This window comes from Equus przewalskii, chromosome 14 (genome assembly GCF_037783145.1).
Source record: "Equus przewalskii isolate Varuska chromosome 14, EquPr2, whole genome shotgun sequence".
Lineage (NCBI taxonomy): Eukaryota > Metazoa > Chordata > Mammalia > Perissodactyla > Equidae > Equus > Equus przewalskii.
In genome coordinates, this window is record NC_091844.1 from 68,507,192 (window position 1) to 68,526,247 (window position 19,056).

At 45.2% G+C, this 19,056-nt stretch overlaps 1 protein-coding gene across 1 annotated transcript; it reads right to left on the bottom strand.

Moving 5' to 3' along the window:
* Positions 1–232: 232 nt before the first annotated feature.
* On the bottom strand, positions 233–18,709 carry TRIM54 (tripartite motif containing 54). The gene is made up of 9 exons (XM_008513002.2): positions 18,199–18,709; positions 4,960–5,132; positions 4,249–4,420; positions 2,373–2,468; positions 1,451–1,684; positions 1,167–1,189; positions 932–1,056; positions 707–799; positions 233–380 (listed from the first exon to the last, which is right to left on the bottom strand). The coding sequence occupies exons 1-9, from the start codon at positions 18,364–18,366 to the stop codon at positions 364–366; spliced, it is 1,101 nt and encodes a 366-aa protein (XP_008511224.1). The 5' UTR covers positions 18,367–18,709; the 3' UTR covers positions 233–363.
* Positions 18,710–19,056: the final 347 nt, after the last annotated feature.

Genomic DNA, 19,056 nt, shown 5'->3' on the forward strand with positions numbered 1-19,056 from the left:
CCTCAGCGTCCCCAAGTCCCCCAGGACCTCAAGTCCTGCTACCGCCGCATCATCCCCGACCCCTTTCCCTTGGCACTGGGCTCGCGAATCCGTGCCTGATATCAAGGAGGTGCCCAACTGGGGTTCATTCCACTTCCGCCCCCCAAATAGTCACAGATCTGGAGAAGGGCGGGATGGTGATGGGGTTGCCTCCAAGCCTAGGCTGAGAGAGGGAGCAGTGAAAGGAGGGGCGGTCGGGACACAATAGCCTTTTATTGAGCCCCTCCCCGCGGCGGGGCGCCGAGTTGGGTGGCGCGGCGGTCTCTGCGCAGATCCTCCACGACCCGAGCGCCAGGCTCCGGTGGCACGGGCTCCGGGGGCGGGTCACTTCGGGACTGTGCCTGGGAAAGAAAAGTCGGTGAGCAGGCGCTCCAAAGAAACAAAGTAACTCCGAACCCCAGCTCACCCCTTTCCCCCAGCCACGTGGATTTCTCCTCCACTTTCCCACCCAACCTTGTCGTCCAAAGCCCCAGAGGAATGGGAGGCGGGAAAGAAAATGTCCTTTTGCACGCGCGCTAGGGGGCGCTCCTCTCCCGCTGGGAGTTGGGAAGCACTTAAAAGGAGTAAGGGCTACAAGCGGTCCCTGCTGCACCTGGGAGGACAATCACGGAGGACGGGACAGGAGAGTACTAGCCAGGCCCCGCCAGGCCCCTCAGGCCACACTCACCTTCCGGCCGATCCGGCCGCTCTTCCTCGGGCCCTGCGCTGCCCTCTTCCCCGTCCAATGCCACCTCCTCATCCTCTTCCTCCCGGGAAGCGCCTGGGTCGAACGCAGGCCTCCTGAGCTGGAGTCTCTGCTTCTCTGGCCTTCATGCCTGGCCCGAACCCCACCCAGAGGGTCTGGATGCCAGTCCCAGAGGCCTGCTGCCCCCTCCCATCCTCGCCCCCTCACCCGGCTGGAAGTCGATGGTCCTCAGCATTTCGGCCACGTGCTCCACGCTCACGGTGAATTGCTCCATGCTTTCATAGCCCGGCTCTGGCCGTCCTGCCAGCTCCACCTTCGACATCGTCCCGACCCTGCGGGGCGGTGGCAGCGGCTCATCTGGAAACGCCTCAGCACCCTCACCTGCCTCCCCATGGCAGTGGAGCCCGGCCCCTTTCTCCCCCTTCCCGCTCCGCCTACTCACTTATTGATCAGCTCCTTGGCCTGCTGCAGGGAAGAAAGGAGGGTGAGAGTAAGCACTGTGCCAACCTCTGGCAAAGTCCCATTTCTGATGCCCACCACAGTCCTGCGCAGTAGGTGGGGATGTATGTCCCAATTCCTTAAGGAGAAAAGGGCCTTAGAGACGGTGACTTGACCCAACATCCTGGGGCAAACAGGAACCAGAGATAAGACTCAAACCCAGGTCTCCAGGTGCCCAGGTCCCCACTCCAGCTACTATGCAGCCTGCCACCCTCCCCCAGGGCCCACCTGCAGGTAGAGCGCCATTTGTGGCTCCTCCATAGACTGGATGGCGGACTCGACGAGCTTAGAGGAGGCCTCCAGGTGGTCCCCGTACTGGCGGATGAGTCCCCGAACCCGCTGCAGCTTCTCCTCCTGCTCCTTGGCCAGTGCCTGCAGCAGCTCACCCTTACGCTCTTCCAGCACTGAGCACAGGGCCTCGAACCTCTGATTTAGCAGCTGCTTCTGCCTCCTGCTGTTGTCCTGAAAGACCGGAGCAAGGATGAGACCTCATAGCTGAGGGAGCACCCAGTTACTTGTCCCACTTCTCACTAAATAGGAAGTCACAGATAGCCAGGAAGAAAAGTGACCTGTTAATTACACCACAAGTTAGTGGCAGAGCCAGAACTCCAGCTAAGGACTGCTCATTCCCAGATTGTTTCAGTAATAGTAATAACACGATTTTTTTATTGAAGTATAATTGACATACATTAGTTTCACGTGTAGAATGTAATGATTCAATATTTGTATATATCGTGAAATGATCACTACAATATGTCTAGTTAACATCAGTCACCATACACAGTTATAAAATTTTTTTTTCTTGTGATAAAAACTTTTAAGATCTACTCTCTTTGCAGATAACAAGATATTTTAAACTAGCTTCGTAAGTGCTGTTTATATCTCTGGCCCTGGTTTTTACTTGTAATATCTCATTTAATTCTCAAAAAGATCCAGTGAGGTAGCTACCATATCATTCTCATTATCATTATTTTATGTAATTAAAAAAAAAAAACAAAGCACAGAGAAGTTAAGTAACTGGACCAAAGTCACAGAGCTAGTGAGGAGAAGAGCTGGGATTCAAATCTGCAGCCTGGCTAAGCACATCCCACTACTTGTGATCTATTTCTGGGAGCCCAGAAACTTTCCCTCCCACACATCCCAGGCTCACCTCGATGGTCTGGCACACTTCCTCCATCTGTGTGATCACTGCTTGCACACGATCATTGCCCGCCACCAACATCGCGATGCCATCACTGAGCTCAGTCTGTCACACACACAGGCCAGCAGTTAGGGCTGGAGGACCTGGTCTGCAGCTGCACCCCTCCCACTCCAGCCAGGGCTGCTGAGGAGAGGGCTGCTTCCTCGACTCCACCATCAGGGCATCTTCAGGGCAGCTATTCCAGAGATCTAGAGGGCTTAGAACCATCCAAGAAATATGGAAGCACATTGTATGGATTTTGGAAGGAGGTGGAGAAAGGAAGTCCTTCACCACCGAATGAGAAAGGAAGAGACATTCACCAAATATCCAGCCAATGCCAGGACTGGGCTAGATGCTTTTTCTGTAGATTCGTGTCTTCCATCAATTCTGAAACATTCTTCTTGATTATCTGTTAGGAGAATATTGCCTCTTCTCCATTCTCTTTATTCTCTCATTCTGTGACTCCGATTAGCTTTACGTTAGACTTTCTCATTCTCAATCTTCTCATCTCCCAGTGCTGCATTCTGGGTTTTTTTTTTTCCAGTCCTCTCTTCCTGTTCACTAATTCTTCAGAGAAATCTCTCATTTAATTCATCCTTTGAATGTTTTATTTCAACACATATTTTCATTTCTAAAACCTCTATTTGGTTCTTTGTCAAAATCTGCATTTTTGATAGTCTATTCTTGCTTTCTTAAAAATTCTGTCTTTTTAGGACAAAATCGTCCCATTCGCAACAACATGGATGGACCTTGAGGGTAGTATGTTAAGCGAAATAAGCCAGACAGAGAAAGACGAACTCTGTATGACTCCACTCATAGGTGGAAGTTAACATATAGACAAGGAGAACTGATCGGTGGTTACCAGGGGAAAGGGGTGGGGGTGGGGGGAGGACACAAAGGGTGAAGTGGTGCACCTACAACATGACTAACAATAATGTACAACTGAAATTTCACAAGGTTGTAAACTATCATAATCTTAACAAAAAAAAATTCTGTCTTTTTAAAAGAGCATTTTATACACAGTGACTTTCTATTCTTTAATAATTCCAATATCTGAATTCCTCAGAGGTCTAAATCTATAATTTTTGTTTCTGCTGACTTCACTCATGAGGTACATTTCTTTGTGTATCTTCAATTGTGAGCTAAATTTTTTGTTGTTCTTAATCTAAGGAAAACCCAAGGGCCTAAATTGAGGGCTTTTGCCTCCAGGCAGAATTTGCATTTGCCTTGTCAAAAGCCAGGTGGCACAACGGACAACTTTAGTCCCTGGGACTCCAGTTTAACCAGGATTCTTGGGCATCTTCACTGCAGGCCCCCTACTTTTAGGGCTTTGGAGACATAGTCTCATCTTTCTAGCCCAGTAGTACTGCCAGCATTTGCCCTCTTGGAAAGCCTGCCTTTTCTGTGCTTACCACAGGTTCTGTTCTCAGCTCACTCTCCCCTCCTCCTCTCCCTACCCTACCCCTACTTGGATATTTCCTTTACTTCCTATGTGCCTACCAATACAATTTTTAAGTTACGTTTTATGTAGAATCTAGTTGTGTGATAGTGAGAGGGCCTTGAGAGTGTCTGTTCCACCATACCGAAGTCTCTGCTTGCATCCATTATCTCCTTTTATCCTTACGACTCTCAGAAGTAGGCATTTTCATCCTCATTTTACAAGTGAGGAAAGTAAGCACCAGAGAGGTCAAGTTACTTACCCAAGGTCACACACTGAGTCACACATAGAGCTGGGACTTTAGCTCTGATCTGCCTACCTTTAAAACCAAGTGGAGTAAGAGGCTGAGTTTGAGACCCTGTCCTATGTCCCCGCCCCAACATGCCTGCTCCCTCTGCTGCTTGATACCTTCTGGCGTTTATAAATGGTGGGCAGTGGGGCCACCTCACAGTCCTTGTGGGCACCGAAGACCTTGCAGAGAGAGCAAGTGGGCACTTCACAGCTCAGGCAGTATATATTGATCTTCTCATCTTCATGCTCCTCACACATGAGGTGCTGCTCAGCCTTGGAGTGTAGTGGCCTGGAGGGAGGTGGGCAAGAAGGCAGGAGGGTCAGGGTCCAGGCCGGGGTGGGCCCAGAGAGTGGGGGAGTCCCATGATCACCTTCTCTTCAGCCTCCATCAACCATCACCACCACCTTCTCTGCCCCTGCAGCTAGTGCTATGGCTTGGCAGGTGAGTGACTTCCATGGTGCTCTTCATTTGAGGAACAGAAAGAGCTAAGGGATAGAGGAGGCTTAGATCCAAGAATAGTCTCTATTCTAGGAGGCAGGGAAGTCCCACAGGGCAGGAAGTCATGGAGGGTTGGCAAGGCTCTTGCTGGTGGACCGCCAGCCCCTCCCCAGATGGAGAGAGTGAAGGTGGAGCACTGACCAGGAATAGGAGATCACCTAAGCTGGGTGACCTGGGCAAGTCCCTCCCCATCTTTGGGTCCAGTCTTCTTATCTCTAAACTGAAGGGGCAGGTTGATTATTTCAGCCCCTCCCTTCTGGTCCTGATGGTTCCCCGGGCTGTGTTCCCAGCCCCGCCCTTTAGAGAGACAAGAGGCCCTGACAGCTCACCGGGAAGACTCCTGCTTATAAATGTCAATAATGTTCTCCACTAGCAGGTTTCGCTGCAGGCCATAGACACCATGTCGGTCCAGGACAACTTCATGCCTGCAAGATGGGCAGCGGAAACGACCTCCTGAAGACACAGTGGTGGAGCCCCGGGATTGCCACAGAGGGTTCGAGGCCTGTGGGGACAGGTCGCATGAGAGAACAGGCACAGTGAGGCATGAAGGAACTGTGAAGAGGCAGGGGAAAGGTAACGGGGGCTAGGGAGTAGGGGAATGGTGGAGGAGGCAGCATCAGCTCTTTTCTATGGCTGAGCCTTCCTCTGAGAGCAGCTCAGGGCGGGTGGCCATGGAGATCCCGTTTCCCACCTTTGCCCCATTACTCAGCCCACCTCCTTGAGTGTCCCTGCATCCAGAGCCTAGCTTTGGTCAAGGCCTAGTCAGGACAGGATCTCCCAAAAGGGACAGCTTGGAGTTGTGGGGAGACATTGACCTTGGCAGGAAGGCTCAGGCAGGAAATGGACTCGGAGCAATGCAGCCAATGTCCTCTAGCCTGGGGCTTTCATGGGTCACATCTAGGGAAGATTCTCTGCAGCCCTGGGCCGAGGCACAAGCAGAGACACTTGCTGAACAATGGGGCAGACAAGCCACATTCAGGTGGGTAATTCTGGGAAGTCACTCCAGGGACTGGATATCAGGAGTCCTGGGTTTTTGTGCTGCCCTAGGTAATTTGGGCAAGCATTCAACCTCTGTAAAATTAAGGACTAGATTGGATTATTCATTCTGCAACAAACATTGAGTGCTCCAGGATTACTGGGCTTTGGGGGTAAGCTATAACAAATGCATCCCTGCCCTAAGGACAAACAAACAGGCAACTACATCCCGTGGGCTAGGTGTTATGATAGGGGTAAGCTCAGAAGGAGGACTTACCAGAGATGCTCGTCACTTCCTCCCACTTACACCTTTTAGAAAACTTGCTCCATCCCATCCTAAAAGGGAGAGCCCTGCCATCTGCCATGCCCCAGTTCAGAGATGATTGATCCAGAATTGAGGAGGTGATTGCCTGACCCATCAAGACCAATTACATTTTCTCTCTAGGAACTTGGAATTGAGACACAGAGGCTGAGGTGGCTAGACTATGTGTGGCTTTTGAACTGAAAAGACCTGTGGAGTTGGGCTAAGAGCTGACATTGTTGCCACTCAAAGTCTTGTGCAAGTAGAAGTGCAAAGTGTGAGGGGTCATAAACTATGAGCAGAGAAGGCTGGAGAAGAGTCAGTTTGTGGAGAGTAGCTAATAGAGCCCCTGAGATTTTAGTAAGAAACATAGAATAAAGACTATGTGTCCAAGCCTTCTTGCCAGCTGGATGTGGCCAGGTACCTGCATTCTGGACAATGGAATGTAGATAGAAATGTTTTGTGCAATTTCTAGTAAGTATCCTTAATGGGAGGGGCATGTCTTATTCCTCCTTTTTTCTCCTTCTTGCTGGCTGGAATGAAGACGACACGGCTTAAATTGAAACAGCCCTCTTGAGCCATGAGGTAGCCATATGTTGAGAGCGGCAACAAGATAAAAGGAGTGAACCTCTGATGAGGCAGTCCTGGACTGTCTATCCATACTTTCACTTAAGAGAATAAACAAATTTTTACCTTCTTTAAGCCATTGTTATTTTGGGGTTTCTGTCACTTACAGCAGAACCTAATCCTAACTGGCTCAAAGACCACGGACTCCAAGAGAGTAATGGAGAGAATAGTCACCTGTGACTTTGCATATTTAGATGTATTTTTTTGCAGTTGGGTTCCATAAAATTCTCCAAATCCTTATGCTATACATCAGAGGGACCCGTGTATGGGTGCAGTAACACCCTATAACACATAGAGGGCGTCCAAGTCCACAGTCTTGTTTGACCTTTGGTAGCAAGAGAGGAAGGCAAGGCAGGAAATGTAGCCCCATTGTGCAGTGGGCAACCTATCTTGAGGAGAGTTACTGGGATGTATCACAAATATCACATTTTGGGGGATTTCTTGAGAATTATAAGAACTGGACACTTTAGCCCATCATAAAGCTGGAATGGATTAGTTTGAGATTATCCAAGGCTGTGTTCGGGTATTGTCCTTCTCAATAACTACAACTGTATGAATATTGTTGAATTTAGGGAATGGGTTAAAGTGTAAGGTTACCGGGCTTTTTTTTGCTTAATACAATTACCTTTCAATATTTGGAATCCAAGTGAGGAAGGAGGCGCTGGGAGAACTCTAAGTCTGCAAGCTCCTGGGGGGATCTGACTTCTCTTTGATTTGCTGGTGGCAAGCATACAAAGGTGCTCAGAAAATGTCTGAATGGAGGAAAGGGGCATATTCTAAAGCTTTAGCCCAGAGCAAAGACAAACTCCTGGGTAGCCTCTCCCTTCCTCCTCCCTCCCTCACTGCGCCCTTTCTCTATACTCGTTATTTAACATTCAACACGTGTTTTAAGGGCCTATAATGTGTTCAGCTCTGTGCTATGGCCTTTCCAGATATTACTGAATTTAATCCTCAAGAATTTCTTGTAAAGATGGTAGAGAAGATCAAGATTTGCCCCCTACTTAGACTACAAGAAATATAACAACAATGGCTAACATCTACGAGCACTTCATGCCAGGCTTTGCTCTAAGTCCTTTTATTTGTGTTAACTCACTTGATACTCATATCAACTCTATGAAGTAGGTACTACTGTTAGTCCCATTTCAGAGATAGGAAAGTGTAGCTCAGAGAAGTTAAATAAATTGCACCTGGTCATCAGATAATTGCGGTACAGCCAGTGTTTGAACTCAGGGACTCTAACTCCAGAGTCTGTCCTAAAAATCGATATACTATATTGTCAGATACAATAAAATTTAGGCCAATTGAAGGACGATGTCCAGAGCTAACATTCATTTCTCTGAGTCTCAGACAAAATAGCTTTTAGTAAAAGAGTCATGAAGGGCCACACATCAACCCTTCACAAAGGAAAGAAACAACAGCCTAAAAATCAACTGTGCAACTGTGAACTGAAGTTGTTTGAGCAGATATAAACAACAGATGACCCATCGAATCAAAACCCTGTGTGTCATGCAACGCTATAAGGGCCCAGCTCGCAACCAGAATGACCTGCTTGTCTGTAGAAAGGAAACAGCTCAAATCTCAGGAGAGACTTCCTTCCATGTTTCTACACATGCCTGCATGGTAATTCATTAGATTCTGTGTGAAAAATATTCTGAGGCAACATAACCAAACTGAGGCACTCAACTGCCCACTAATCCAGGTCATGCCCCTCTATTCACCAAGGAAGCCAAAGGACTTTTAAACAGAGATTGCAAACCAATGACAACATCCAGGTAGCCAGTTCACATGTAAGAGAACAGTGGAAGAAAGCCAAGGTAGCCAGAGGGTCGAGTACAGAATTCACCCTCTGCCCCAGATAAAACCAACCTATTCAAAGAGGAGTGATAAGCAGAAGGGATCCACCAGGAGATGCAAGCCAAGATAATACCAAAAGAATAGGGAAAAGAAAGCATGACAAGCAAAGGACAGATGAAGAATGCCCTTTAGAAGAAGAACTGCTCCAAGAAACAGTAGAATTTGAATCTGACGTTTTTAAGGAAAGAAAGAAAATATAGTATCTTTGATTAAAGAAGAGATATAAGTTCACATTGATGTAAACTATTATAAACTCAATAATAAAAAAAGAAGAGATATAAGTGATCAAACCTGGAGAAGAAAAATGAGCGGTAGAATTAAGGAAAGAAATCAAGTAAAATATATTATCAACACAGAAACAAAATTCACATTTGACTCAGTAGGAGGCAGAATCTAGGATACTGATAAAAGTCACATAGATTGTAGTAGAAAATAACAGAGACAAAGTAATCAGGTCTGCATGCTGCAAAGGGGGTCAGTCTTGAAGACATTAGGCTAAGTGAAATGAGCCTGACATAAAAGGACAAATACCGTGTAATCCCTCTTATATGAGGTACCTGGAATAGTCAAGATCATAGAGATAGAAAGTAGAACTGGGCCAGCCTGGTGGCGCAGCAGTTAAGTTTGCATGCTCTGCTTCTGTGGCCTGGGGTTCTCTGGTTCTGATCCCGGGCACGGACATGGCACCGCTCATCAAGCCATGCTGAGGCAGGCGTCCCACATATAAAGCAGAGGAAGATGGGTACAGATGTAAGCTCGGGGCTAATCTTCCTCGAAAAAAAGGTAGACTGGTGGTTGCCAGGGTCTGGGAGGAGGGGGAACAGGGAGTTATTATTTAACAGGTATGGAGTCTCAGTTTGGGAAGATGGAAAGTTCTGGAGATGGATAGTGGTGATGGTTGCACAGCAATGTGAATGTTCTTAATGCCGCTGAACTGCACACTTAAGAATGGTTAAGATAGTAAATTTATATTACATGTATTTTACCACAATATTAAAAAAGAAAAAAGTTTAAAAAAAAGTAATCAGGTCTTGTTGGGATGTCTTGGCCAAGGGTCCTACTCCAGACTCCCTAAAGTCAGGATGGACCTTGGGGGTTGACCTGAGGTAGACTGGGAGGCCCAGTGCCTCTTCACCACTTCCCCACCTGCCAAAGCAATTTCTTTAGCAGCTCATTCCACTGGCTAATCGCTGCCATTCTCCTGGGACTCAGGGCTCTGCGAGGCAATCAACACTCAGGCAGTCCACCCTAAATCCTTTGTTTGAAGAACACTTTTTTGAGAACCAGAGAGCACAGAGGGCAGGTGATGGGGAAGGGTTGCACCTCTGCCTTCTTCACAGTTGGGTTAAGGGCTGGCGCTGCGCCCTGAAGCAGACACCACAGCTGAGCACAGCTTCTCTGTTCATCCCTTGAACCCAGAGTCCCTTCCCTCTTCCAAATTGCAAGTCTTTCTGCCGCATGCTACCTCTGGCTGGCTGGCTTTCCTCTTAACCTCAGGACATCCCTTCCCCTCTGTGATTGCTTCAGCAATGTTTCCCCACACCCAACTCCACATATATATAAACGCGCGCGCACACACACACACACACACTCTTTTGCACTACGTTAAATTTGACTAGTAATAAAACAGCAAAGCTTATATTTTGGAATTTTCAGGGTCCTCTAGCTCATGGCACAACACTCATGTTGCTTTGCCACCTCACTGTGCTACTTATGTGCTAACTCAGTGTTTCTCAAAATATGGCATACATACTGATGTCAGGCATGAAGATTTTAGGAGGTATGAGGATGGACATTTAAAATTTTGATGTGCTTATTTTAATGCATATTGGAAAAAATAACCAGCCTACAAAAATGGTGACTTTCATGGATTTTGTCCCTTAGACTGAGGATAAAGTAAATATTTAAGCTTTAAATGTGAGTTCTTTTACAGAGAAATAGTCAATCGTAGTACGGGTGGTGAAGAATCAGGAAGGTGACATGAGAATGAAGTTTGGGAAGTTTGCTCTAACTCTTCCCTGACTCCCTCCTCTTATCAAAACTCATCTGTCTTATGTCCCACACCTTTTGCAGGTGCTGGGTGGCCACTTTGAAAAAGTCATCTGTACCGGACATGTGGATAAAACTGTTACCCCTTCTTGGTAACATCTCTGTATTTTAACAGAGGGCATTTAATGCAGCATGATATGGGGAGGGTAGCATTGACCTGAAGATCTGGTTTTGGATTTGCCATTTATGACTTTGGGAAAATAATTTCCCTCATGGCCCCAATTTCTGCAGATCTGAAAAGAGGGATTTGTACTTAGCACTAAGTCCTTTCAAGGGCTGATGGTCTCTGAGCAATGAGCCTTCATGGATATAATTATGGTAGGAATTTCAGATACCCTCACCAGTGTGTATGTACCTGTGAGATGGGGGGAGGGAGCTGGTGATTTTTATAACAACCCTCCCTTCTCACACCATGTGGGCTCCCTCTCCCTCTCTGACTTTGTGATCTAGTATCTCACTTCCGTTTGTGCCTCCCCCTAGCTGTCACTGTAGCGCCCTCTTTCGGTCTGATGTGAGCAGTTCCTAAAGTCCCATCTCTGAAATGGCCCTGGTGTGTTTAGATGGGTTCTTACATTTTGCAATTGGTATTATCGGTAAGGTTTCAGTTTTATATAATACATCTGTATTATTCTTACCACTAGAATAAACAATAAAATTGCTTTTTCAGATAAGAAACATACTAGTTATTTAACAGTAGAAGAAAGATTAATGAGTTATTAATGGAATTGTACAACTAACTTTAACAGAGTACTTAACAACACGGGGAGATACTCACGTCATGATTTTAGATGAAAATGCAGGATATAAATCTTTATAGACAGTAGGATCCCAATTTTGAATTGGGTGGTAAGATTTACAGGTGATTTTTAAAATTTCTTCTTTCTATCCATCTACATTTCCCAAATTTCTCTGTATAGACCACGAATTACTTTATGAAAAATAAAACATTTTTGCAATAATTTTAATTGAATCATAGAATTTTGGGTGATTCTTTCTTTCCTTTTTTTTAAAAAAAAAAATTTCCAAATTTTGTACAAGGACTTCGGGGTTTGGAAAAAAAACTTTTCTGTTTAAAAATGTAATGCTCAGTCGTGACGTGACTAAGAAAGGGGCGCTAGAGTACCCTAAGAGCCAACAAAACAACACACCACTTAGGGGAACCGGGAAGAACCATGTTAGTTCAAGCGAGGGAATGTTTAAGAAGATACCATTTGAAGACACGGTAGACAGATAGCAGGAGACGGTAGGTAGGAAAGAGTTTCAGGAGACCAGAGGGAATCATGGAGGGAAGCTAGAAAGGTGGGTTTTACCATGAAGAGTTTTTTTTTTTTAATTGTGGTAAAATCATGGAGGGCTAGGAATCCAAGCATAAGGATCTGAACTTAATTTTGTAGACAAGATTTCTAAACTGGGAGAGAAAATAAGAGTGAATATTGATCTGACAGAGGTAATTTGGATAGATGGGAGGGGAGGGACTGGCTAAAGGCACAGATAAGCTGGGAAGCACGTGCCAAAGTCAGTGCAAGTCACGAGGCCTGCCCTCTGTGGCAGCAATCCTGGAAAGACGGGATGCCAAAGGTGGAATCAGCAGAACCGGGCAGTCACTGGGATGTGAGTGGGCTGTGGGGAGAGGAAGGAGTCAAAGACAATTCTGGCATTTCAAGTCTGGATGCTTAGGAAGACGCTGGTGCCTATAATGCAGGAGTACTCAAGCTGGGGATCACAGCCCCCAAAAGATCCATGACTAGAAGAATTCATGGGGTCTGTGAACCTGGCTGGGGAAAAAAAAAATCTTTATTTTCATTAACCTTTAGCAGAAATTGGGCAATTCCCCCAATTTTGAAGGTAGGCAACAAATCACAGTAGTCTTAATAGTATCTGTGACTTTGTCACCAACAGAAATCACAGGTATTTTCATATAACATTACAGTTGTTGATCCAATCTCCAAAAATAATTTGCACTTATCACTACTTCTAAACTATAGTAGTTATTAGGCCCACTGCTTGACCTCACTATTTAATGTTTTAATTAAGAAGCACATATATTACTCTATCAAACATGTTCTACTTATTTTGGTAGTTATATTCCAGTGTTTCTCAAGCTTTTTAAAATTACTGCCCCTTCCAGTAGACTTTTTAGACATCTTTTCCCTAATCGCCATCCCCTCCCCATTAAATTTTAACACTGCAAAGGTAAAAAGGTCAAACTCACAGAAGCAGAGAGTAGAAACGTGGTTGCCAGGGGCTGGGGGTGGGGGAAATGGGCAGATGTTGGTCACAGAGCACAAAGTTTCAATAATAAGATGAATAAGTCCTGGGGGTCTCATATACAGCATGGTGACTATAGGTAATAATACTATATTGTTTGTTTGGCATTTGCTAAGAGAATATTAGACCATAGACACAAAAAAATGGTAACTATGTGAGGTGATGGATGTGTTAACTAGCTTGATTGTGGGAATCATTTCACAATGTAGTACATATATCAATTCATCATGTTGTCCATCTTATATGTAATTTTTGTCAATTGTGCCTCACTAAAGCTGGGGGGAAGTTTTACAGGAAAGCAAAAAATAAATAAAAATTAAAAAATCAAATCACAATAAAAACTTTTTAATATTACAGAGATCACCCCTGTTAAGAATGCATGAGGAGGCATGCTGTGTTCTAACGCAACTGATTTTCTCTATAATCGTAGGTAATATATTTTATGCATTTAAAAACATTGTTCTTAAAAAAACCCACACACATATTGTCCTTAGAAAGGGTCCACAGGCTTCACGAACTGACAAAGGGGCAGATGGTACAAAAAGAGATTACTTCCTGCTCTGATTGCAAATCCCTAGCTGGCCTCACCACAAATAGGAATTCTATACACTAAGGTGTAGATGGCAACCTCCTTACTACACTCCATGGCTAACGGTCTCTACGTTGGGCTAAAGATCTCTCAGCTGACTAATATCCAGTGAGCAAAAACCTATCTTCTGCTTCTGGTTATCTTTCTATTTCAAGACTGGGAAATAACTGATAGGTCTAGTGTACACATAAATGTCTTTGTTCTTCCTTTTAGTCTTACATTTACACAAGGAAGCCAGCACTGTAAAGTACAATTTCATGTGCCAATGATGTGATGTGCAGAGGAAATTCCATCATTCTAGGAAACAGAACACCTAGATTTATGTCCCTGCTCTGTCCCTCTGTGTGGCTGTAACCTGTTTCCTTGTGTTCTCCCCTGTAAAATGGAAATAACATCCATCCTAACTCAAATGGCATCATGCATTTAGGATAGTAATAATCCTAATCTATGCCTTAAAAATACATGAGCACACAAAACCACTGGAGATGAAATAAATGTTTTTCCTTCACTGTGAAGGATAAAATGGAATGGAATAAATAGAATTAAATTCTAGGTTATGTTCAAGGCTTTTATGTGGCATACATGCCATAAGCTGTCTCTGTTTTAGGCTGTATGGTGCCTTCTAGCACCTTTGTAATGTTCCATAACATCTAATAGACATGTCCCATCTGGAAAGATGCGCTGTGAATGCAGTTACGCTATCAAACCTATATTTATCTATCTCAGAATGTTTTCCCTCTTCCCTGGCTATCCAGAGTGATGCTAATTGAGGATACCTGTCCAGGATGCAAAGGAGGTTGAGGCTATCTCCCCCCAACCAGATGGCCTGGGCAATGATGAATAGTGGACCATGTAGGTCCTCTGGGCCAGACCCTCAGAATATACTGGAGAAACCATGGGGAAATGGTGGGCAGAAGACCAGACATTTGGAGAAAAGTTGAAGAGCCTTAGGAGAATCCAGGTGTTGGTAAAAGCTGAGCTGTGGGTGGGACAGGGATTTGAGTGGAGGGCTGGCTCTGCCTGACAGAACCTAGCAAAGAGACTGGCACAGGGGTGTGTGAAATGAGGCTGGCTGAAAGGAAGACTGATAAGCAGAAGAGTGAGTCAAGCTGAGACACTAGTAATAGAATGGAAAGCCCTTAGAAAATGGAAATTCATAATAATATTTCTTGAATTTGTGAAATCAGAATTACAAGGATATTAAAGATCAGTTTAAAACATCCTTCTAATCTATATAAGTGTAAACAGCCCTGAAGGGGTGAAATAGCCTGATTTACATCACATGGCAAATTAAGGAAGAAACTAGTGGGACTAGCCCCCAGGAAGGTTAAGTCTCAGTCTAGGTTTGTGTTCCTCATTAAGCCAAGTTTCTTCCCTAAAGTAAGTGAGATCCCTAATCCTGCTTCAAGGTCAATGCAATTCACAAAATGTCAATGAACCAATTTCTCATAAAGAAGACTGGCCCAAGGTCAGGCTGGGGAGGTCCCAGTGCCCTGAGTAGCAGGTGGAAGTGGTCGAAGAGGCAGGCTGTGTAGGATTTTCACTAGCAGGCCTGCACTTGATGACAATAGGTCCTAAGAATTAACCGAGAAAGAAGTGGAATTCACGGTGGAGTGAAAGACGTCATCTTTTTCCCAGACTGCCCTTTATTAGAGAAGGCGGCCTCTGTCTTGATATTCCTGACTCTGTAAATTGCTCCTTAAATGGACACCCTCCATAAAAGCTGTTCCTGAACAACCTTCTTACAAGGCTTTCTGGCTGTCCTTTAAATTACAACAGGTTGCAGCTCATAAACAAGTGCCCACAGTGAAGTGGGGGCAGGTATAAAAATAAACTGAAGGCTTGCTTTAGTTTAGGAGTGAATAGAATTTACAAATACAGAAACACATGGGAAGATGTTTGTGTCAAATTCCCACCCCAACAGCTTTCCTCTAGTCAAAATGCTTGGTAGCTGAGTGGGTGCAAATGTGGGGAAGGAGAGAGGGAGAAATCAGAGGGGGTTAACATGGTGTTTTATTCTGTTTAAATTCAGAGAGATGTATTACAGCTCTAAAGAAAACTAGTTAAATTGTGATGGCAACTATGTAAAAATATGAATAGGGACAAGGGCTTGAAAGTAATATGCAAACATGAAAATAACTGTGTTGGAGGAGGTAGGATAATGGATGATTTCCATCCAAACCTTTAATACTGTTTAACATTTCAATTAAATGTTTTAATTTTTCAAATTTTCCTTCCTGGCTCTCTAGTTAACCTGATGTTATAAAATCACAATTCCCAAAAATTCTTGTTTGTTGTCCATCACAGCAGTTTTCAGGACAGCAAAACGCTGGACACCACCTAAATGTTTGAGAAGATTGATTAAATAGACCGTGATCTAGTCATCACAGTGGAACACTATACAGCCATTTAAAAAGGAAGACACAGATACGAATGTGTGAATATGGAACAACCACTAAGCAAGAGTAAGTAAACAAAGGCAGGTGTAAGACAAGGGGTCTAGTTTAATATATATATATATATATATATATATATATATATATATATACACACACACACACACACACACGTTCTCTCTCCATGGAAAATTTCTGGAAGGAAATCCAAGAAAGTTGGCAATCGCTACCTCCATCTGGAGAAGGGAACTGAGTGCCTGAGGTGAAGATTCAGTTTTCTTGATATAAACTTTCATACTGTTTGAAAAAAATATATGTATAATATACTGGTATCACTTTTATAAGTCCTGTTAACTTTCTAGGCAACGTTCTAAGGGTATTCTTCATAAATGGTTTTAAGATAGAGGAACCAAAAGTCCTATTCTTGTCCCCATACTTAGAAAACAGACAATCTTATTATGCCCAGAGTTGTCAAAATGTGGAGGCAATGTGTGAAAAAACTAAATATGCTCATCTTTCAGAGGGAGATCTACTGAGATGTATATACATAAGTGTAGCTGAAGAACTGGGTCAGCCTCCCACCAGGCCGTCCCAAATAAAGCAGCAAAGGAATGAGCTGTTCCCTCTTCTCTCCTCAGAGGGCCTAGGGGTACTCTGCACTTTAAAAGATACACGTCAGTCCAGACCCACAGAGTCATCCCAAAGCCCTGGGAACCCTGTTATCTCCCAAATATTCTGCACAGGGCTTGACCCAACCCATTCCCAGGTCGCTCTGGGCCCAGATCAATATTCCAGAGCTTCAAGGAGCCAAAACTGTGTGCCTGGATACACAGGACAGGCTTGAACAAGGAGGTCACTTAAACATCTTTTAGCCTCCATATACAAGACCTTTCTCTGCGTCCCTCTGCCCGATCATACCATGAGTCTTGTACTTGAATATTCTGACCACTTTTTTACAGGACACGTTATCTTCACTTTCAAAACTTCTCTTCACATTCATATATTTCAGGTTCTAATGAAAGGATGTTTCACTACAAATTCATGAGAAAGGATGGCAAAAAACCCTTTTACCATCCCCTTCTAGGCATCTCAGCCTGAAGGATGTTCAGAGAGCTGTTCAGAGCAAGGGAAAAACCAAGATGGTGGACAAGGCGTAGCCTCCGGTACATGACGACGCCTGGGCTGAGCAGGCATAGCAGTCAGTCTAGGCCCCCAGAAAGGGAAAATCACTGGCTCTGAGACACTCTTGAGCCAAATAACGGCAGGTTTGGACAAGCAGAGGAATAGGAGATGGGAATGGGCCTTGATGGGAAGATGGCAGGAAAGACTATGGGGCTGGGCACTCAGTGAAGATGGTAAACAGCAGAGAGACAAAGGGTGGGTCACAGGGCACAGCTAGGGGATGGCTTGACTTAGCTGGGCCATTGTTTTCCCCCAAACACGCTGCCCCAAAGAACTTAAAAGGGAAGCATTATCTTGGTCGTTAAAAATCACTTGCATTCAACACATTTCCCCATAATTTCTGATATAGACGAAGAATATGTGTTCATGATGTTCCTTATTGCCCCATGCATAGTAAGCCAGCTAGCTCTGGTCTATTCAGAGTTTTTACTTCATTTGCAAGGTCTTTGTGCGTGTGTGTGTGTGTGTGTGCACCTCTTCTCCTCACTCTCCCTGATCTTTGTTCCATTTTCTAGATTACTAGAACCTACACCAGTGGCACAGGGCAAGAAAGCAAGCTTAGGAATAAACCATCCTGTGATATGCTGCTTTTCTTCTTGAAACCAGTAGCTAAAATGGTATCTGTGAATTAGTTATGCTTTGCCCCATGACCATGCCTAAATCCAAACTCATTATATTTCTGGGAAGTAAGATTTCATCTCTGCCTTCTCTGCTGAAGTGACCTCAATCCTTTTTAACCAGCAGGCCCCTTTACAGACCAATCTGGAGTGGCGCACAGGCCTGAGTTTTAGTTGCGGAGAGTTCCCAGTCTTCTGCTCACTGTCTAACTCTGCCCCTAAAGATGGGTGTGTTAAACTTTGCCTTAAATACAAATAATTTCACTGTCATCATGAACTTTTCTCATAGTGTTTATTTTTTAATGTTTCATTATCTCATTGCTATTTTCTCCAGATTTTCCGTATTGTTCTCAAAATCTGAAACTCCAAACTGGAATGGAGAGTTCAGTAAAAGACTGTTCTATAGTCTGATGTAGGATCACCTCCCTCCCAATTTCTATGGGGGTCTTCTTTCCTCTGTAGATACCAGCATTCCAGCTGCTCTCCGTGCACAGGCTGTACTTGCCAGCCTGCATAGCAGCTGCTGACTCATGCTTACTTTGGGATCTGCTATGACCCTGGCTCTTCCTCTGCTCTTCACCCAGGACAGCCACCACCCACCTCATAGAACATTCTGCCCGTCACCTTCTGGGGTCTCAGCTCTGACCTAATGAGAAGTCTCCCACAAGTTTGCACTGCCTTACCTGGCTCTGCCCCCACCCCTGGCCCACCTGGAAGACGTCGTTGGCACACTTGCGGCACAGGTTGTGCTGGCAGGGCAGGATCACCACTGGTTTGGAGAACATCTCCAGGCAGATGGGGCAGATGAGCTGCTTCTCCAGGTTGTCCATGCTGTGTGCATCCCCTAGCAGCGGCTTGAAACCCACTGTGAAGTTCATCCCCTCAGCGATCGTGCCTACCCTGGCCTTGGCCCCGGTCCTGGCCTTCTCTCACTGCCTCTGGACCCTTCCTCGCTTACTTCAGACAGTCTGTGGATTCTTATGTTCCCTTCTGTTGCTCACTCTTGAAATAGCTCTGCTCTCTCTCCTGTCCCTTCCTCTAACGATTCGCCTCGTCTTTAGATAGCTGTTTTCAGAACACTCTCTGTCTCTCTATTCTTTGCTCTGTACTCCAGCCAGGCACATGTAGCTTTATCTATCCCTCCCTCCCTGAATGCCTATGTCCCTGGAAATTTCTCCTTTTGTTCCCCAAACGACTCTTGTTCACTCTACGGGCAGCACTGTTTGTCCCTCATGCCCCAGAGAGGAGATTAATTTTAACGTGGGGGTGGGGAACAAGGGGCATCTGTGTGACATTCCAACTCCCAATTTAGCTCATGTAAGGCGAGCCACAGCTGTCACCGAGTGAGTGACCCTGACTCACTCAGGAACGGGTGACTCCGTTGAGCAAGAGCAGGGGTGGGCTTCACTGCTCACGGGGAAAGGTGGGCAGCAAAGGTGTCAGGCTCTCTCACTCAGAAGACTCCTGTGAGCCCCTGACCTCCGTGTTCTGGCTCGGGCCCCTCCTCCAGGGCAGTGACACAAAATCTAAATCGGCCTGGATGCGAGGCACTGTACGTGGTTCAGGGT

Coding starts and splice junctions, on each gene's coding strand:
- TRIM54 (XM_008513002.2), bottom strand. CDS start 18,366: ATGAACTTCACAGTGGGTTTCAAGCCGCTGCTAGGGGATGCACACAGC. Junction 4,421..4,959: donor TATAAGCAGGAGTCTTCCCG/GTGAGCTGTCAG, acceptor ACCTCCCTCCAG/GCCACTACACTCCAAGGCTG. Junction 1,685..2,372: donor AAGTGTGCCAGACCATCGAG/GTGAGCCTGGGA, acceptor CCGGTCTTTCAG/GACAACAGCAGGAGGCAGAA.